Source organism: Manduca sexta, chromosome 26, assembly GCF_014839805.1.
Source record: "Manduca sexta isolate Smith_Timp_Sample1 chromosome 26, JHU_Msex_v1.0, whole genome shotgun sequence".
In the NCBI taxonomy this organism is placed as follows: domain Eukaryota; kingdom Metazoa; phylum Arthropoda; class Insecta; order Lepidoptera; family Sphingidae; genus Manduca; species Manduca sexta.
In genome coordinates, this window is record NC_051140.1 from 12,998,429 (window position 1) to 13,021,533 (window position 23,105).

Genomic DNA, 23,105 nt, shown 5'->3' on the forward strand with positions numbered 1-23,105 from the left:
GATCTCGCCTGATATTGACTCGAAGTTGGTCCTCGATTCATCGAGTGCGCTCGACTAATGTGAATTTCAAGTTAGAAATTGCGACGATGTGAGCGTGACAATAGACTTTAATGGTTTTGCAGGTGTTATGTATTGCATGTCACTCTGTATAACAGAATTAAAATAAACAACAATCCAATGAAAGGTTCAGCAAATATAGCATGCATGGTTCGGGTATGACGGTGTCGCCTGTTGTCAAAAAAACAAAAAAAAAATATGAGAATATACATTGTATGAGAACATGATCGCACACGTACGTCATTAGACCTGTTGATTTTAACAGTATTCAATCGGAGTTCAAAGAAAAATTATTTGCACAACCTCCTGACTACAAATGGGTGCGTGTGTTCTAAGTCTTAATTTTATTAAAAAGCATATCTTTAACTCTTCATTATAAGTCTTGGAACTAATACTTTCAATTTATTTATTTTTTTCCTAATGGAACTTTGAATAATCAAGTTCAATATTTTTCACAATAGGAATTTCATTGTTCTTTTAGGCTTTTGTTTCCTTAATGGACTACGGAAATGTCAGATTTATAATTTGAGGCACCCTTGTAATATCGACGTAAAAATAATATTAATAAAGCTTGTGTGTATTTTCAAATAATACCTAGTTGCAATTTAAGTAAAGAAATCTTTAGGCTTTTATAGTAAGAAAAACACATATAGTTTCATAAATAATTATTTTTTAATACAGTAATACGTATATGCTATTTTTTATTTCTATCGTATCGTATGTTTACATGAATAATTTATGGAATCAACGTATTTACACTTTGTCATCGTATGATATGTCACGGAATTCCACTATGTTGCTGTTGGGGAATATGTACAGTTCACTGACCCTTTCATCTCCTATCGGCAATACTTCCCTTTCCGACAATCTTTTTGAATGAGGTCTCCGTAAACCAGAATTTCTATTGTCTCGATTAATGATTTTTTTGTTATGACGTCCGTCTATTTCATCACGATTCGTATAATCGAATCCATTCTCTCTATTTTGATTGTTCGTGTAATGAAATGAGTTTCGTTTGGAGCATCTAAGGTTGTCGGCCGGGGCCATGTTGATAGACTTCCTAGCTGAATAAACGCTTCGGTCATTTGTCGACCTAAACGAAAGAATCCGAGTGCGATACGATTGACCGTCCTGGAATGGAATATTGTATCTTAATAGCATTTTTTAAAGGATCAATATTGTCCGCATTGAGTGTAATGACGTACCTCGTAGCTGTCGTTGGCAAATCTATTATGTTTCTTTCCGAACGTGAAACGTTGTTTGAATTCTTTTTTGAATTTTTCCTGTAATAAATTTACCGGTTTTAATATTGTGAGATTTTATATGCCTTTCATGTTTTCAATATTTAAAGTAATATTGGAAGCACGTAGAAAAGAAGGTTCAGCCAATGCGTAGATTTTCCGTGTTGCGGTTTAATGACGTCTTAATGACTGCTTCAATAATAGCTTTGGTATTTCATATTGTTTAAAAATGCTTTTGACGAAGCCATAATTATTGATGCTTAAGCATATTATAAAACATTTAACCTATAATTGTAGTACACTTACGTTGTAAATGGCGTAGATAAAAGGATTGTAGCATGAGTTACTCATAGCCAACCAGTCGAAGCAGAAGAAAATCACATTTATGTATCTGTACCTGAAAACAATATGACACAATATGTATAGATGACAACAAGAAGGTCTATTGTTAAATAACATGAGAACTACAATATAAATTATTTCGAATCTATTTAATCGACAACCAACGGAACGTTATTAAACAAAATTGAATTGGAAATACATTTTGCAGTAAAACTTGGCTAACACCAGTCGTAATGTTTATATGAAGTGTAAAGTTACTTACTCGTTTATGGATGGAAAGAACGACATAAGCAGTAAATAAGTTTGAAGGGGAAGCCAGCAGAGCGCGAACAATGCTACCACAAGCACCAGCATTTTTATTACCTGAAAAATATTTTAAATTTAGATCTTACATGAATATATTTTTCTTGAGAAGAAGCCTGAGGTGTATTACGCTTACATTTCGACTGTTTGGTTCTACATAATAGAGGCCGAGCCTATTGCTTTTAGTGGACGAAATTCCAGTCACCGAGATGATATTCGATAAACATCTACTCTACTCCTCCTGAGGATCAAAGCCAAGATCTCGGTACGATAGACACCGACAGACAAAAAAAATCTTGAATATGTATATAAACATAAATACACCAATTGGAAATAAGATAATATTGCTTGTGTGTTTAAAGATTTTTTGTTAAATATAGTGGTAAAACCACTATATTTAAAAGTGCCTTTAGAAGTGGTTTTCCTTTTGTTATATAAGAGAGCCTGTCTTTCATTATCTTGGTTAACCTTGTTTAATCTCCGGATACGAAAATGAAGAACTTTATATTTTTATATGCAGCCTTTAGATAAATGGTAATTGAACAGCTTCAACCTCGAGGTTAGACAAGATTTAATAATATCAGGTCTGTAAAGTATTTTGCCTTCTAGTAAGCACGAGCGTCCTCTGTTACTTAGAGGCTTTAGGCCTTAATTCAAACCGTTAACATAGTGCGGGTTGCACTACTTCACATATCAACGAAATTCTTATGGAAACTTCTGGGGTACGTAGGTTTATACACGACGTTTATTTCACCGTTGATCGAATCGATCGAACAATAATTGATATGTGTGCTTTAGGTTTTTAACTTGAACTAGGTACTTAAGTTTTGTAGTAATTCTATAGAAGGGTGGAGAAAAAACGTAGAATGCATAGTAATAACATTCAGTACTAGATGTGTGGAAAGCTAGAGTTTCGGCCCAAAAAAATTAATGATTACATTACAATTAGTACTACGAATCAAGCCAAAAATAAAAGCCGCGTACTTTTCATAAAGGAGGAATAATACTGCGTAATCAGTATACATAAAAAATATTTTTGAAGAAGTCTCTTACTTTTATCTAACCTATTTGAGTAAACCTTTATAAAAGAGATCAATACTTATTACCATGTCTTTGCATGAAACGAAACCTTGATATATGTATAATAGCAGCCGCTACTCTTTTATGTGCATGGATCGTCGCTTTACAAGCTTTTGTTCACTACAGCTTTGAGCAAAAACTGTTCACTTTCTAGGACGGTAATCAATTAGAAGTGAAGAGAAATCTTTTACTAAGCATGAAAAATATATCCATTTTTATTTTATAAAGAAAATACTTTACAAGACGTTAAACCTATATTTTTTAGAACGAAACAAAATAGTTTTACAAGAATTTAAAACAGTTTCATTTTCGCTCTCGATTTGATATTTTTTGGCATATATAATATTAATTAGTTAGTGTAGGTAGGTAATTGCAAAAGAGTAGTAATGTAAGCTGTCAGAGAGCATGACAATATCCACTGACGGCGAACACTTTTGGTAGCCAGCGGGCTGTTAAGAGGTCTTTAATTTCAAGTGCTAAGCGCAAGTCGTTTAAATTATGCCAAATGAAAATAGAATTTTCTAACTGAATAAATAAATTGTAACCAACTTAACTCACACACAGTGTCGCATTTTTTATTACCGAAGGGGTAGTCAGGGGCGTAACTGGTGTACCCACTTTCCACCGTATGTATTCCGTCCCATAACATGATAGGAAGTGAGTTTATAGCAATATCAGGCACAAATTCAACACTCCGTGTTAATACTTAGCGAAAAACCTTATAAAATTTTGCCTGGGATTTGAACAAAAGATCTCGAAGCGGTAGTCATACCTCGTATTCAATGCAAACATGCCACGAAGGACGTTGTTAAATGATTTTGTATTTATACAGACACGCAATCTTTAAAGGCTGTCAATAAAATATTGGTGTTATAAATGACGGGGAAATCTATTTCGTAATAGATAATATAATCAACAAAGTTTATGGCTTGTGATTTCCCGACAGCTATTTCGTTAATGGATTCTAAATTATTACTTCCAGTCTAAGTTCTGCATTCACAAATGGGTCATTGTTAAAACGAAGAAGCTGTTGTATTTCTGTTGATACGAGAATAGTCTAGTATCGACTATCGACACAATAGCCTATCCGTGTAGTGCTGTACAATAAGCAAACAAATTGTTGACAACCATTTACCTCTAACAAAGGTAAACATTTATAAATAGAACCTTTAAAGTGCTATTATAAAACATAAGACAATTTTGTTGAGTATTTTCATTATAATAATTATTGTAATTAATTACAGTTATAGTTGGTAATTTTGTTGTTTGATTTAAATTTTATTATTCTCCCATGATTCAAATATGATTTAAATGTAAATGTTTTGTCAAATTTCTGTAAACATTAGCTTCTTTTTAATAAATAAAATCAGCCCAGGTGTTTGAATATAACTTTTTCTTAAGACTCAAGATTACATTGAATTTTTTAAAAACCTGACGGTCCTATTTAGGTACAAAGTAGGAACTGTGGACTTAACAGTTTAGCTGTAGTTGCAAAGTTGTGTTTAAAGCAGTTCGCATTAAAATTTTACAATAATCCGGAAGATTTTTGAATTACTTATAAGCAAATATAGAAGGTGATTTTGTAGAGCTTCTCATTCCATGTTTTTATTATTTCGCTAATTATTCTATTTTTTGTACAACGAATTCAGTTGGGCATAACACTTTTATTGTGATCGTTTACCGCCAATTTCAGTATTACATAACTAAAAACAAACAAAACATGACGCATTTATCCCTGAAGGAGTAGAGACAGAGGGCACCAGGGAAACCACGTTTCGCCATGTGCGGTCCGTCCCATAATGTGATAAGAGGCGAACCTATCGTCATATCGGCACAAATTTCCGACTGATACTGAGCAGGAAAATCTAAATCACTCTTTAACCTGAGTTCGAACCTCAGACCTAAGGTAGATGACGGATGTCGTACCGGGCACGCAATACAATTGTGCCACTGAGGTTATCAAAACTTCTTTTATGGTTTTGACAAACAGCGGACGGGGCGGGACAGCGACACGACGTTGAACAGTCATGATATACCTACTAGTTAATATAGAATAAGTCATATAGAACCTCAGATAGAACCATTGACATTTGTTTAAAATCGGAACTAAAGTGGCAACCAAAATGTCACTCTTATAATATAGTTATTCAAACAACAAATAATTTAACTTATTTGACTAATATTTTTTATCCAAATCCAAGTTTACGCTTAAACTCGAGTTTTTATATCATGAGTCACAAGCTGTAAATATTGACCATACTAGTCAGTTTGAATGGATTGCAGTTCAATTCACTTAAACACAGTGAATGTTCGGAACGCCAAATCTAGTACTTAGTACATACATATCGATGCATAGAACCAATGCGCTTATAAACTCTTCACGTCCCGCTAGCGTTTAATCGCCGCCCCGTCCCGTCCGCTGTCTGTCTATACCTCACAGTCGAGACCATAAGAATATATCAGAGTTCTAAGATTATACACAGCGGACATTGGGAAGACTGTAATACAAAATTTTGCGTTTATGTGATACTCAATCTACCATGGAATATCAAAACTTCAATGTAAATACTTCATATTAATTCCATGTCATGATTTGCACGTTTTTATGGCGAATGTTAGCATATTTTCTGTTTTTATATTATTTGTGTACTAATATCTAAGGACGATGTGACATCTTGTCAAACAAGACTTCAAATAAGACAGCGACTTATTACCAATTGGTAAGAACTTTTGAAGCAAAAATTTGACCCTGACGTTCGGTATATAACTAACTATATAATTCAATGTCTTTGGAATATATTAATGCACTTACAGTGGTTGACAGGAAATATCACACATTGAAATATATAAAAATAATTGTTTAACTGCGTTGGTAGAGCGTCGTCTCTATCAGTCATGCTTGTGTGATATTTAATAACTGGCAGACAGATTCTCTCTATATATTTCTATGTGTTATATTTACCGCCAACTGCAGTAATTAGGTTATTTGTGTACTCGCCATTACACTCAAAAACTTTACGAGAGATTAGTGATCCGTAAACTAATCGTTTTACATTTAATTTTATTTTCTGAAAGCAAACCCATGCAGAAAGTTCAATGTTTGGGAAACATAAAAAGTCTAACGAAGATTTTTAATTGCTATCGAATTAGAATCATGAAATGAAAAGGAATGCAAACATTCCCGACATTTAACAATTTATTTTTAGTGGAGGTTAAATGATTTGTTTCTGAAAAAATATATTATTTGGTATAAAAACGTATGATGAGTTACTATTTACTTTTTTAAATTGGCTTTGATGACCTTTTTAAGCGTCACACAATATTACATAAAATAATAAAGAGAGACCAAAGTTGTTAATAGTTTAATTCTTAATCATTTTTTTACATTCAGCCTCTCTTTAATTTTTAAACATAATTATAATATAGTAATGCTTCAATTATTAGAACCATATTTTCTAGTTTCATATAAGCGCAATTCTATTTTAAGTTCAACACACAAATCTCGGGGAATATGTCCATTAAATGCGGTGAAATTACACAGCCTGCGGTCTGAACATATTGCAATTATTATATCCTTACTACTGGAACTAGCATTTGACACAGATCGTAGAGTGCGGTGTTCATTTGCATGAATATGGTTAGATTAGACGCGTGTATTGTAACGAAGCGACAATAGTTAATGATGAATTGTATTAAATCTTGATTTAGGACTGAGAATAACTTTCCATTCATTCATTATTTTATGTTTCATTTTATTCTTTCCGAAGAGCTGATTTTAACTAGGATTACTATATTTTACTTGATTAGAATTTTTCTGGATTAGATAAATATTATTCAAATTAAGTAACGCAATTGCACGAATGCAACTTGGTTCATTTATTGCACTTCTGTATTTATTCTGGTGTGTATTTAGTTAATTTAAAACATTTATATTTTGAAGATTAATCAGTCTCACTCTAAGAGTAAAACATTGGGGTCACGGACGGTAGCTCTGACACAAGAGACGTACCATTGCTAATTTACAGTTAATTAAATAATCATGAATAGTGGCTAGTTAATTTTATAATATGTAAGGATTTCAATTTTCAATTTAAATCGGCTGGTGTAATAAAAAAACAACTTTGAGAGATCTTTCGTCAAAATAAGGTTTGGCTAGTAGAGCTTAACTGTGTTTAATATTCAATGGGTCTAGTTGTAATATTTAATGGGTCTAGTCGTAAGCTTAACGTTTAAATAAAGCTTAAAATGTAAATAAGGAAACCTTACCTTCTTTTTGTTTTTCATGTGATTTGCGTCTCTGAGTTCTTGCGCGTTTCCCGGGGCGCGCGCCCCCCACAGTTTCATTGCCATGTGTGCGTAAGCGAATGTTATTACGCATAGCGGAATAATGTACTGTTGAATGGAAAAATGTGTTATCATCACAATATTTTGAAAACATAAAAAATAAACCATTTTTAATACAAATAACAACTTTGAACTTTCTGAATACCGATTGGTATTCTGGGTTGGATTTAGTAAATATTTTATATTAAATAGGCTTTATCTTTTTCAACTCTTTTACAACTCAGTGTACAGATCTTTGTGAAATAATAAATAGATAGATAAGAATTAGTATGGTAACAATAAGGCATACGGGAACAATATATATAAAAACCTATATTATATATTGTACATATAAGCAGTTATTGCACCAACAGTGGGCCTCCCATTAAGCTTCATGCTGCAATAATTGTGCAATATTTCAGAGCTAGTCTCGATGAGATAAAAAAAAACAATTTCTGACGTAGCAAATGTCGCGCAATGTAGCAACTAACGCAACTAACAATATATAAAAGTAACTACTCTTTTTATAGAAACAACTTTTGTTTAAATCAAATTCCTATATTAAAGTTTGCTTTGTTGACTTAACGTTCATCAGAGAATTTATTAACTTCTTATAAAATGTTTGTTGATGATTAAATTCTTAGAGGTTATAAAATGTTTATTCATAGCGATGCAATTTTACCTTATTATACTCAAATATAACTTAAAATTAGTGACATGAAATATTATGTTTGCTAGGACTCACATCGTTAAACATACACACCCTAATTCATAGACGTTATTTATCTAGGGACGGAGCATTGCCGTGATAAGTCTGTTTCTCAGCTTTGTTTATCTGACAGCCAAGTAGATTCAAGTTGTATCTTAATATTAGCCAATCACAACGGCCCTAAGTCTACACACTGCGAAGGCTGCCATGCCGGCAACACTGAGAAACAGGCTTGTTATCACAGCAATGCTCCGTCCTTAAATTAATAATGTCTATGAATAAGGGGGCACTATATATAAAACTAGCCACCCTCCCCGCTACGCATGGGTAGCACTAATATTATTTATAGCCAGATGACGTCTGGTGGTCTGATAGCTACCACATTTAACGGGGTCACCCACTGGCTTAATCTAAATTTTTTTATGAAAATCGCTCCGGCCTTTCTCTAGTCCATAGGAAATATACATACACAATTTATTTTTATATAATATATAGATAGAATTTCAATATATAGATAGATTTACTGTTGAATATCAGTGTAAATGGATTGCTAAATTATTTTTTACCTGTTTTATTGATTACAGATTTCTCAATTTATAAAGACTTATCACTACAGTGTACTAAATAAGGTATCTTTGGCATATAACATATTAAATGTGGCAAGTTAACACACTTCAGGGACCATTATAAAAAGCATATTCACGAGAGATTTACATAAATTACTTTGACCAAAACTAGAATAATTTGTCTAGTCAGAATTAATTTTACTTTTGAAAATTATTTCGTCACAATATCAACTGCAAACTCTCAAATATTAATGAATTCAGATACATGAATGCAGTTGATATTTTGACGAAATACTTTAACGAAAGTTTGTTTGTTTATTAAAACCTTTGTAAATTGCTGCAAATTATTTATTGAATAAAAATAGACTATAAAATATGGAATGCTAGTACACTCACCTGAAATATATACAACAGTAGCCTGTATATAGCCAGCGAATGATTACCAAAATCACTGGGAGCGCAAAACGGCTTTTTGTAAAAAACTTTCGTAACTGAAAATATAAGTATTACGTTTCAGTCGACTGAAAGTTTAATATTTTTCCCTGAAATATATTTATAGGCGTTGGCGTGTAACAACAATTTGCAATAATGTAAAACGAGGCTTTTAGAGCGCACCATCCTCTTCTAATGCTTTTAAAACCATTTTAAACCTAAAGCCATCTAAGAAAAAGCATTCACAGAAGTGCGGCTGTGTAAAATTCTACAAAATCTTTTCTATTTAAATTTGAAGAGATTTATGCTATTATATTCAGATACTTTTTGTTTTAAAATATAAAGGACTGTTCCATTTAATTAGGGTTTGATACGGTTTCATTTATATCGGATAATATCCCGAACGAATAACTTTGACATTCTAAAAAAAATATGGCGTCTAAAATTCGACGTTATTTCTCTAAAACCTTTCTGCAAATTACGTGCATAATAAATATATACATAAATAACGTAATTATAATGCGAAATCCATTTCTCTAGTATTTAGACGCCGGTAGATGAAGTGACGGCAGATTCGCACTTACTTAATCTTACGAAAGGTCAGACAGTACTCGAAAACTAAATCACAAGCGTAAATATGTTGATATTTTACATAATTAACACTTCAGGCAAGGCTAGCCTTTGCACCAAAATTTGATTTTAAACTATAAATATTTAAAGAACAAACAAGTTAATAGTAATTAAAGTTTAATAAAGCAATACCAGTATAATAACTAATAGCGTTATTAAATTAAGTTGTTCATTAAGTTTGTTCTATATAAATAATACAAGAAACCGTTAACTTTAGAATAAATTAGATCTAAATTCCTAGTAGTTTTTACTAGTCGTAACTAATCCTGTTTTAGTTTAATAATAACTTTTGTAACGGTTTCAAGTACTTTAATCGCCGAGAGAGACCTGCCAAATCATATTTGTGGAATCTAAATTACAGTGCAAATCCTCTTAAGACTGTGTGTAATAGGCAATAAGTAACTCAAAAAAAAATTAACAATCATAACTCCTAGAGTGTTTGGGAACTAAATTCTTAAAGCATTTATTATAATATTCCACATTTCTTATTTATACTTTATTAATAAACTTTTAAGTCAATATAGTTTCTTCTACATTAATAATATGTTTCTACCCTTATTCGGTGTAATTTACGGCGTTCATCTTCCGTAACGCGACGCTAGCAATTCCATTTAAATAAGTACACTATAAATTACACGACTTACTATCAAACGTGAATCTTGTAAACTATATAGTACAATTTATAACCATTTATTAAAGAGGCATTGCATATAACTTTTATATATTTTACATTGAATCTATTTCATACCTTTTGATTATATGCTACTCGTCACGTACATGTGTAAGCCGACTAAATACAAGTTACATTCTAATCTATGCCTCAAAAATAAATGGTAATAAAATGATTATCTGTTTATACGATGAAACTCAAATTAACTTAAATTATTAATAAATCAAAAATTATATTGAAAAGCGCCTTAATGCAATGTTTTATTTACCTGGATCCTGTTCATCTTCCATCACCACAACCCATGACATGGCCATCGGAGCCGCCAGTGATAATGCCAGGAGCCATATTAGTACAATAATCACCTTAGCGACCCGCTTTGAAGTGTGGGCGCTGCAACAAAAAAATCCCATCAGATCAAACAAATATTATTTATTTATTTCTTTACACTTTATATACAGAGAAGTATATAGGCGGACTTAATGTTAGTCATTTTCTAATAGTGTTTATTAAGATATACATATTACATCCACATCCAAAATTACTGATGCTTAATTATTACAAAAATGTTACGTATCGACTATCTTCGTTATTTTCATTATGTGCAAAAAGAATGCGTCAGTAAAATGTGATTCGATATTAATTTCTCTTTTCTGCGACATAATTTTCAAGTCGAAGGAAACTAAACAACTTTGGGAGATACTTATTTCAGATTCAGAAGAGATCAAAGAATTCTTAGGGTGTACAGACGATATACATTTAATAGCAGTTAAGTTACATATTTTATTCAAGTTAATACATTTTATTATTTAACCCATAAAAGGAAGAAATTTGCAATAACAATGCCAATTAACCATTTATTTTAAATAAACCATTTATATTTCTTCTTGTAAAAGCCTAGTCTTTATTGTTATTTGCCTTTCATGTCTAGGATGTACAATAAAAATTTTAAAATAAATAACGAGGAAAAGAAAAATAATAGACGTTAACATCAATCAGAAATAACTGTTTGCTCTCAAGGCTCAATTTAACTGATGTATGATAAAATGTAGTATAATTTGATAGGACCCTTAACATTTTTTATCATCTATATATATAAAAATGAATTGCTGTTCGTTAGTCTCGCTAAAACTCGAGAACGGCTGAACGGATTTATCTTATCTTGGTCTTGAATTATTCGTGGAGGTCTAGGGAAGGTTTAAAAGGTGAGAAAAATTCGAATAATTGCCAGGAAAATCCTCAAAACAGCATTTTTCTATTTCCCATACAAACGTTTTCTAACTAATACGTAGAGTCAATTTGAGCTTTATTGCTATTGTATAAAGTTCACTGTTGTCTAAGCAATGTAGGTGTGTTCCTAACATCAAAGCAGTGTGCGTTGGAGCACAGAATATAATAATGTAATGTCGCGTTCTGAAACTCAACAAAAGTGATATCGCGGACCCGACTAAATTGAACAGTCACAAAATTTAATATATCATTAGTTATTTGGTTGGCTTCACGATATTATTTCTTTTGTTTTACTTTAAAATGCATGTTTTCGTTATGGACAATTTTTGAGCTACTTTTGCATATCTATACTTATAATAAATCTGTAGAGAGGTCAGTTCTGTACATGAAATATATTTCCAAAATAACTATCAGGGGGGTGATTAGGGGATCGATACTGATGCCAAAAATGCAATTAGTAAAATTTTTGTCTGTCTGTCTGTATAACCGTTATAGAAACAAAAACTACTCGACGGATTTTAACTTAACTTGGTACAATTATTTTTCATACTCCTGAGCTGGTTATAGTATACTTTTCATCACGCTACAATTAATAGGAGCATAGCAGTGATGGAAAATGTTGGGAAAACGGGAGAAGTTACTCCATTTTTAAGCTTCCGTCATTTCGTGTGCATCCTTAATGGTTAAAAGTTCCTTCGATTTCACCAGGATCCCATCATCAGACCCTGACCGGACAATCGGACCACCTGCATACCACCATAAATTAAAAAAACATCCCGACAAATTGAGCACCTTCTCCATTTTTGAAACCCGAAATCCACGCTGGCGAAGCTGCGGGCGGAAGCTAGTCGTTATAATACATTCTTATTGAAACTGATTGACGTCACGAGTAACTCGACGGCAAACATTTCGATTGCCTATAAACAGCAACCCTGCCTTAAGCTTTGAATTACTAAACCCGGCCCCGTCTAGTCATGCTGAGCCATATATTGGTAAATCTACTATTTACTACGATATCTCATAAGAGCAACAATACTCCAGAAATAGTAGGCAGTTTTAGTATACAATCACAAAAGGTACATTTACTAAAAACAATATTCTTTTAGCTATTTGAATTGTTTGTTTTTCACGAAGGCAATATATTTCCACCATGCTCGGTTAAACACACATTTCTCCATAAAGTTGATGACAAAGAAGCAGATTTCTCGTAACATAATATATTAAATTGAGCGTATTCCTAGACGCGAAGAATGTGTGAAATCATTTTTTATTTCTTATGTTCCGGAAGAGGTTTGTAAGTTAAACGATTCTCTATTATGATTCTTTATATTGAAGACGCCATGACCATTTTCGATTTGAGAATACGATAGCCATTTGTAGTGTGCACTAGATCCATTATCTGAGCTGGCTGCTTTCGGAATCTATATACGGAGCGACCATAAAGTTTAATATTAACGTGCCCGGGAATATACGGTCAGGTTATTGTTGTACGGATTCAGTTTTGTATATAAAAAATGTATACACGAAAGGAAAATTCTGAATTCGTTCGACCTAAAAATGTTATTCAACCGCCTTGGTTTGAGAAAGTAGATACTTTCTTTCAAAGTTACAATAATATTATCTTAAGTGAATGTTATATATTTTATATTTGGATGTTTGTGTTTATTTGCCCATCATACATAGATGAATCGATCTGAATTGAAACTTGGCACACCAATATATCATGTGCTGGATTAACACATAGGTTTTTTTATTCCAGGAGATATTCAAACGGACGAAGCCTATAAAAAAGCCAGCATAATAATAACCATAGCTTCCGTAAACATTACAGGTGTGTTCTTCCAAGACATTTTAAAACTACTATCACATACAAACAGTAGCCCAATGACACGGGCGTTTTTATCAATTTTAATCTTGGAAAGAAACATAGTTATCTAAATGTAAATATTAATATAACTGAGATGTTTAAGTTAAAACGTAAAATATGGAAGTTCATTAAATCATTTCGCGCTATCATTATTATTTTTATTCATATAGAATTTAATTAAGAAGCAGATGTTATTTTCGTAATTTACAAGACTAAATATATTTGGAATAAACACAATCAACATATAAAGAGGTTGAAGCCGTTTGCCACGTGATATGTAGGTGGGGAAATGTGTGTTATATCATATCCCATATATACCTTTGGAAAGGAAAAGGCATGATGGAATATACCTATTTATAGAAGTTGCTTGTATATTATTAAATGTTATGGTCTCATATTTTGTGAATTATATTGAACTAAAATATATTTATAAATGTGTTATAAAAAATCTATATTCGGACTCTAACGGAATTATTTTTCATGTTGGTAGAAAGCTAATAAGAAAAACAGTAACAGGAAGACTAAACTTGAACTGAATTACAGTGATTTCCTAACTGTTTTTACATTGCAACAGAACATTGTTTTATTTAAACAGCTAATCACTGCAAATAGTTTCATCTTTATTGCACTGGTCGAGCATTAGTGCTTGTTTCATTAATACTAGGAATACACCAACTAATCCATTTATTGAGGTGCTATCCAACCGCTGTATTGCGATGTTCCGACCTTATAACTATTTGTGTTTCTATTTATAGTCTTGTATTTTTGTTTGAACATTTTATAATAAATAGAACAGTTCCATACAAGAAATATTTTTATTTACTGTTGACAAAATAATTAAAATATAAGAAGCCGCGTAAATTGGACCGTTACTTTTGTTAATTCCTTGTTTTAAATAAAAATAAGAATATGTAGGGAAGATAATGCTTAAAACAAGAATTACAAAATTTTCAAAAGAGCAACATGACATCAAGGAATAAAACTGAATAATAATAATTTCAATGTTAAATTAGCTTATTTAAATAATTACGACTGATTTTTTTTAAAATCAATAATATAGATTGATACCGAGAAGTGTCCTAAACTAAATATTATCCCCCTTGAAGTAATTATCTTGCACTCGTTCTTTACACCGATTTCATTAGGGACATTTGTCGCGGACCTAGGCATATAGTCCAGTGTGTATAGTGTACATACACCTTATGATTGTAACTACACAGGGCTCGCGAAAATTTCCTGACATTTACCCCAAAATCGTAAGAAGTTTCCTCTTCCTACCTTTCCCCGGATATCTCAGTTCCTCCCAGTTTTCCTCCAGGGCCCTGTAGTCGCTAAGCCGGGGGACTCCAGTATCCCATTCGCAGGTTTCCTCAAATGTTGACGGCGGGGTCCGATGATAAAAAAAAAAAACTAAATATTATAGGGAAAATAATATATCATGGCCAACTACTAATTTTCGCATATTCGCCCCATACTAACAAATTTGAACAATTAATATTTTGTTACGTCTTAAAAACGTTAAGATTTTGCTACAATTCCTTTTCATGTAACAAGATACTCCTTGGGGCGCCGTGAATGCAAATGAGATGTCTATGTTCAGTATTACACTTGTCATGTTATATTTTCCACCCTGTCTGTAACCATGAAGACATTAGAGTAAGTTAGAAGAGAAGTTACGTCGCTACCATTTTAAATTGAGCTGACATGACATGAATAGGCTGTGCGGGAATGTACTACGAATGACAGGTCTAGTCAGAGATTTATAGGAATCTAGTAGCTTAATTAAAACCTCGTGCGAAGTAACATCGGCACGTTTCGATTACGGTTGAGCGAACAAACAGAATTGGTAAAAACTCAAGTTTGTTGTTTCTTTATTGGAATCGAAATGGTTGTTTCGGTTTCTAGTTAGAAAGTAATAAGTAGTATATCACTCCTATGTTACAAAATAAATTACAATTACAAAGTATTGCAGGATAGTACACTGCGTCAATCTAAGATTCGTACTAATCCGTTTTCGATACTGTTTTTTTATTTGCATACTGGTAAATGCTGATTTTCTCCTTTTTGATATTTTGCGTTCTTGACATTATACCTTCCTTTGGTTCCTGAATTAAAATAGTGTTGAAAAATTGCCGTTTTCAATAATATCACAATAAAAACGACAGATTGAATTAACATTATTATGAAAACATGTCGGTTATTTCAAAAATGGTACAAACGATTTTTTTTTAATAATAGTCTGAGTCGCATCTCATTACATGTATTTGAAATATGCTAAAAGAGACGTATGTTTTGCATAAATTATTCATTCAAAGTGTTGTTAATAAAAGAGATAGCTCTAGTAATGTTTGTAGAATGAAGTCCTTTTTTGTAAAAAAATCATTTAAGTACTTAGAAATTAATGTTTTTTTAATGCCGTCAACTGACAATATTAGCAACCGCTACCATTAACAATATAAATTTGGAACAAGTCATTCCATTTCTACCCACTTTAAAATCTTGTTAAACCTGGTTATCGTTACGTCGAAAATAACATCAAAGCTTAATATCAATGACATTTTACAAATAGACGCGTCATACACTAACAAAATTGCACATAAAAACAGCGGAGTATTTACTATAGTCACAGCCCTAGCGGCTCGCATCGATACGGCCCGAGCGAGCCCGAGTGGTTCCGAATGGGCCCGAGCGTCGGCCGCCCCGTCGCCATGACTGTCGAATAAAATGCATTTATTAGTTTAAAAAATAAGTTAAATAGTGTATACTTATTACTAACGTATAAAATGAAACGTTTTTTCATTCACAGTTGGAGTATAATGTGTACATCGTCTAAAAACACAGGAAGGCATTTTATTTATAAATATACAAAAAGTTAGTAAGCCGACTAGTCGCGACAGTGGTTGGAGGTTGACTAAGTGAATGTCGGGCAGTTACCTTACTTTCGTCTTGCCAGTATTGAGCTCGGATAACGTATCTATGTAATAAAAACATCTTAGCTTAATATAACATTAGCTAACACTCTTTACTACTTAGGGTTCTTTTATTCGCCCCGACAGTGCTGTAAACATCTTTTAAACCCATTACAGTGATTAATCTACTTGAATCGTATTACGGGGTTAGCCAGTAAATATCCAGTTACGTAGACCGGCGTGGCAATCACGATCGATCAGTCCCTATTTTGCTGATCATCGTGGCTGCAGAAAATTCATGATGGGCGGTAAAACGACTCCGCTGCCAGCCAATATGAATAGCTCGGCTCAACCGTAACGAAAGTCAATAGCTTTTTAATATATATTGTAGAAAGGTTAACTGGTTGTGAATTAGTTAATAAAGTCTCAAATTCTCGGTTTTGTGTTCTCAAACATAAAATTTGTAACAACATAGCATCATATTTATCTCCATGTCATATTTTTATTCATTTCAACTTGCTCCAATACCGACAACAAATAAATAATATTGAAATTCCAGTACATTCACTGACTCAATATCAAATAGATTTTACCTGACTGGTTTATTTTCACTAAAAAAGGTGATCTAAGCGGTATCCAAATACAAGCTGCGGTACTTACTAGAACGAATATTAAGACCGATGCCGCAGCCATAGTGGAACACAAAACTGACAGATGAATTAGGTTGGAGTGGAGAAAGTGCAGTGTACTGATGGTTTTGATGACGCTTTTGCGACAATAACTAAAAACAGGCGTTGTGGTGTACCAGTAATATTTCACATAAATGTTACTCGCATAATTTTTTTCCAGCCATCATGATCGCCTGCTGCTTACACTCGGAGTTTTCCAAATACATAAGTTCATAAGACCATTCGTATATTGCTTGTAGTCAAACCTTAACAAGTGTTTAAAATTATTTCTGTCTGTTTTTTGTTTGTTCGGGCTGATCTCCTACACGAAGGAACCGATACTGCACATTAGTTTATTAATGTAAACAACATTTCGTTTTAAAAAGATATTTAATAGGGCAAGCAGAAGGAGTAAGTTTTGGAAAGAAAATCTTGGCTAAAACAGGTTTGATTTATAAAGAAGTTAACGCAACTGATAACTTCTCTATGTCTTGACAAGCATCGTTACGCAATATATCAAATAATGTGTATTTTACAACTCATAACATCTTCTGAACTTAACTTAATACGTGTTACGGGTAATTGAGCTTGGTTTAATACGAAAACTTCGTATTAAGAGAGTCTAGCAACCCCAGATTCATATAAAGTTAAAAGATTAAAGATTTCTAATATAGTGCTTTTCGATATTGGATGATCGGTTTAAAGTTTTACGATCTCTCAATGAATCGATCGAAGGGCTTACAGAATCTATGTGTAACTAACTGTTCAGTAATATTAACGTTCAAATTATTTATGCAGTCGTACCAAGATCACAAGCACTTTAAGGAACACAATATAATTTTCAAGTTAATAAATTGTAATTGGCATAAGTTAAAATTTAAAAAATTATATGTTTAAAATTTAGTTTTGAAATAATTTCAGCACTATTACAATATCACTTGATATTAATCGCCATTTGTAAGGATTCGGAATAAAATCCCTATTCAGCGAAATAGTAACGAGAACAAAAGGCAGTTTCCACAAGATTTGGCAATTTAGCTGAATTGGATAAAAATATATCTTTATAAAATCCTAGTCGATTGCATTTGCGATCGTTATTTAAACGGTAATGACCTTTTTGAAAAAGACTTTATATAAAAATTTGAAGTATAAAGTGCAGAAATCACAGGTTTGAAATCTGTTTTACGAACTCTACGATACCTGGTAGTTAGCTTTTCCTTGTTACAGGCATTATCACACTATCGACATTGGCTGTCGACAGCTAATACGAATATTGTCATGAAATTAAAGAAAAAACGGAATAATTGAGTCTAAGTGACAAACTGCCTCGGTGGCGTAGTTGTATTCCATGTCCGGTACATTAGCGCTCTGAGGTCCTGGGTTCGAATCCCGGGTCGGGCAAAGTGATATTTGGGTTTTTCTGCTCAGTATCAGCCCGGAGTCTGGAATTTGTGCCTGATATGGCGATAGGCTCGCCCCCTATCACATCATGGGACGGAACATACTTGGCGAAAAGTGGGTGCCCTAGTTGCGCCTCTGCATACCCCTTCGGGGAAAAATGCGTGATGTTATGTATGTATGTATGTATGTAAGTGACAAACATATTTTAATTCATGATTCTTCTGATATTGTAGTTTTATCAGGTGACCCACTTGCATGTATGTCGATCTGTCTAATAAAAACTTGCCCGGTGAACTATAGTAGTTTATTTTCGTCCCCAGTAAATAAAGTTATAATTAATGTTTTCAACTTAATTCACCACAGACTACATAACCGCAGTCTTGCCGTGCCGGACAGGATTAACAGAAAAATGCTCGCAGTAAGCGTGTTGTTTGCTCAGCAAATTTATTGTCTATCGTCTAATGATGAATGTAGGTCGTACAAATCTTCATTTTTCGTCACTCTTTCCAATTTTGTTCGGGTCCAACGCAATCTCCAGAGAACCAATTTGAGACATGTAAAGTCTCTGTAAGAAATGGCTATGTCCAGGATTTTATTACAAGATTTGGGTAGCCCATAATATATTGAATGTCATTTATGTAGGTATAAACTTATAAAATGTTGGATAATTTTACGATATATTTTCGGCGTCGTATAATATAAAATCATTTAAAACTTCGAACTTGAAGCAAGAAAATAAGTTTGTGTTTACATAATTCAATTACCTACGTAAAATGACAATTTAAAAACATTTGGTACTTTATCCCTAGGAAAGTAATAAAATTCAGAAGGACTATTACCCTCAAATATAATTTTATAACAGGTCAATCTTAATTTGCTCTCATTAAAGTCTTAGCTACATGAGTTTACTTTAATTGAACCTTAACCTCTAGTTTACAAGATACTTAATTCTATGAATGATTTTCCGTAACTGCTTTAAGTGTTGAAAGTTCCGTTAATGTAAAGAATAATAAAACACATTTTCTTCCTCGACTCGTTAAATTACTCTTTACCTGACAATAAATGCAGAGTAAACCAGGGGGTAATACTCTCGAAGTAAACATTTATGAGTAATAAATGTAGTAAGGTCCAAATAAAAAAGGTGATAGTATATTCCTTAGGGTCGTGTTGAATGAGATATTTGGCTAGTCTCAGTATACGGGCGTATTGTTAGTTGTGTACGTCATTACTATGTCGTAACTTATCTACTCATATGTCCAACATTAATATCGACAAATTAACCCCCGAGCGAGATATCGATCATTAGGACGTGTCACGTCTGTCTCTCTGCAATTATTTTATCCCCTTAATCGTTTCTCTATACTGCCCTCTCCTGGGTTATTAATATGGGGGGAAGGAGATACCAATACTTACTTAGGTACTGACATTCAGAATGGAAGTGTAAGGATTATGTGTGCATGAAAATAATATAATAGCAGTTCATTAAGTAGGTTCTTTCATAAATGATGTCCATGAAAGTACGCGCTTTCAAAAGTTTTTATCTTCCCGAGTTTTGCCGTTCTAAATGTGTGTTCTCTCTTCCAAATCCGTTCAGCTTGAGTTTACTTCTAACACATATCCAAACATTTTCAGAAAATTTCGGATTTGTAATAATATTAAGAACAAGAAAGAAAATGTTTGATCGAATAATGAAGTTCAATTATTAAATTTATTTTACGTATTTTATTTCCGTTTACCTACATTATTTCCCTATAAATACGGTAATACTGTCTTGTATTAGTAATTGCATAAAGTACACGCACAAAAGAACTTAAACAAATAATAAAATTGAAGGAGAGCGTCTTTCCAATTGTACGTTATACTCTCCTGTGATTTGTCTATTCATCTGTAAGTGATTAGGTAAAGTAGCGTGGCACGTCTCCGCTTATAGAACTATCTTTATATTATTATAGATGTAAAAAAATATTATCTATAGGTACCTATTTAAAATAAACTCCATATTTACAAATGTGGCCTACATACTTTTTGGCATGCGGCCGAACAGATCTGGCTGTACACAAATGTAAAATTTAAAAGTAGAACAATAGAATAATACTTACGATGAAAAGAGACTCGTAAGTACCTCTATTTACAACAGTAAATTTCAATTAACATACTTACTACAAAAAGTTATAAATAGCATATAATTACTTAGATGTATATTTTCTTGTTGTATACCTACCGCTTTTAATAATAAATGATTGGATCACTCTTACCTAGAACGTTAGAACTTATCTCGAGTCAATTCTTTTCGGTTGGATATTTTCCCCAATTTTGAGTCAATTTGCGACAATGTAAGTTTCAATAATCACTCCGTGTTATAAATATTTTGGTAAATTCTACATTTTCGCTTAATCAGAGCCAACTACAGTTTAAATTAGCATAAAATAAATAGAAATGTCGCAACTATTCGTATTTATAATCTTTGGTCAATACTCCGAACTCATGAAAACTACTAAAGTTGTCAGTAGGTATGTGCAGCAAAGTTGAAACATATTTGTTTTTCGCTAAAGCTGAATTTGTCAACGTTGCCGATTTTGCAAGCAACGCGGCGTTCATAGTGATTGTGTGAAAACAATTTTGACAGGCTGCTGTCGTCTTGAATGTCGTAATTTTGTTATATAAAGTTGAAATAATTTGCGCAGTACCTTAAATAAATAACATTTGTTTCCTTAGCAAAACGCCTGACAGTTATATTTTTAGCAAAACTCTAAAGTTTGTTTTTATCAAGGACTCTGCTACATACACTTAACTACATGAATCTTTAATATTTAGCTTGAATATACTACATATTGTATTTTTTCATAACCTAAATTCGACACGCGTATTAGTTTTCATTTTCCAATAATATATCTACCGAAATCAAAATATACTAAATTCTCCTAAGATAAACAAATTTTCTAGAATACCAACATATTTCTACAAATATTCAGCTATTAATAACACATGAGATCTTCGGGATATGAAAAAAAGTTTCGCAATAAATGACCCTTCTTGAACTATTATGATGGGCGCTTCAACTTTTAATATCGCAGATTTAGGCAGTAATAAATAACCGGAATGCTTCTATTGTCATATGTAACATGCTTTCGTTAAGGACGTGAGCTTAGAACCGTTTACGAAAGTCTGTTTTTCATATTGTTCCTTCTTAAATATGTCATATAATGTGAATATAATTTTTATGGGTGAACTCAGTAAGTGTTTACCAATTGATATAGTGTATTTTAGGTACGTAGTAGTCATTATACACAAAGCCTTAGTTTGCCAGCGAGAATATGGCAAAATTGCAACACTTACAATATTAAAATTGTAAAGAAAATATGCAAATTCTTTCGATGCTTAGAAATCATATAAATCAGTTTCAACAGGCATTAACAGTCGTTGAGTGTTGGAAAGCAGTGTTTGAAAACGTTAAACTAAATGAATTGATAGAAATCTAAATATTACTAGCACCTAGCCTAGTACATACGCTTTATAATAATATCTTATCTAATTTTACTGGTGTTTAAAATGCGAAACTTTATAAAAATGTTTCGATGTCTTTAGTAGAAGTAAGCACAGACGCCCCTGAACCCATTTGGCTATTTTGCATACGGACAGACCATGTTCTGGATTAGCATGTAGGCTACTTTTAAACCCGGTAATATGCACCTGGAGAAAACACTTCTAATCTAATTTCTTTAAATAGATGGGGCTACATAGATGGGTCTTCGTACTGATGGTGCTATGGACAACTACAATGATTTGAGGAGTTTCGTAGAAAAACCACTCCGCGTGAGCGCAGTGAGCCGCAGCCGTGAGCAAAACCTAATGTTACATAATAATAACCATAAAGTATTTTTTCAAGGAATCTAATAAAATCTTATAGTCTGAGGAAGATTATTGAAGCGGCCAAATTCTAATTCCGTTCTGCGACTAAACATCGGGGATGTTTTTGCAACCCCGAATCAATCTGTTCATTTAAAATTTTAAAGAAAGTCACTAGTCACCTACTAACTAAGATATAAACATCAAAAATAAACAGAAGAATATTATGTTCCTCATAAATCAGTTTGAGTATCTCATAGGATCACTGCACCAAGTATGAATAAATGTATACAATATTTGTGTCTGGTGTGATTCCGTTCCATGCAACATTACAATCCGGTATGAAAACACGTATGTTTACCAAACAGTATAAATATTCCGTGTACTAATTTTTCCAAGTCAATACTGTATGGATGTTAACATGATTTATTAGTAAACATGTCGTCGGAAGTCTGTGAAAGTAATTTTACTGAATCATTTTTGATTTGCGTTCTAAAAATATACAAACGTAAAATCTTGACCGCATTTGATTTCGTTCGAAAGCTAGTACTATACGAAATATTTTACTGTATATCATGAATTGAAATATAAAATTACTGATGCTAGAATACAAGTTTATATCGAAACGTCTGCTAAAATGATATTGAATATTTAAATAGATGAAGACACCCAAGCTATTTTATAATTACTAGGAAGGAATATTTACTTTCAATTCTCTTTTTATAGATGCGTTTTTTATAGAAAATACAATATGAGGCTTAATAAACGATTTATTGTATATACTGATCATAATATTACTGTTTAAAGTTATTTAATGTTTTATTTAGATTCCTC

At 32.6% G+C, this 23,105-nt stretch overlaps 1 protein-coding gene across 1 annotated transcript in view; it reads right to left on the reverse strand.

Annotated features, from left to right (window-relative positions):
• Nucleotides 1–709: 709 nt before the first annotated feature.
• LOC115444686 (RYamide receptor) overlaps nucleotides 710–23,105 on the reverse strand; it is a 43,087-nt gene continuing 20,691 nt past the window's right edge. Inside the window, exons 5-11 of the mRNA XM_030170556.2 lie at nucleotides 10,622–10,743; nucleotides 9,018–9,112; nucleotides 7,290–7,415; nucleotides 1,903–2,003; nucleotides 1,605–1,695; nucleotides 1,263–1,340; nucleotides 710–1,188 (exon numbers count right to left, since the gene is read on the reverse strand). Coding sequence (XP_030026416.1) covers nucleotides 811–1,188; nucleotides 1,263–1,340; nucleotides 1,605–1,695; nucleotides 1,903–2,003; nucleotides 7,290–7,415; nucleotides 9,018–9,112; nucleotides 10,622–10,743 — 991 coding nt within the window. The 3' untranslated portion in view covers nucleotides 710–810. The remainder of the gene's footprint in view (nucleotides 1,189–1,262; nucleotides 1,341–1,604; nucleotides 1,696–1,902; nucleotides 2,004–7,289; nucleotides 7,416–9,017; nucleotides 9,113–10,621; nucleotides 10,744–23,105) is intronic.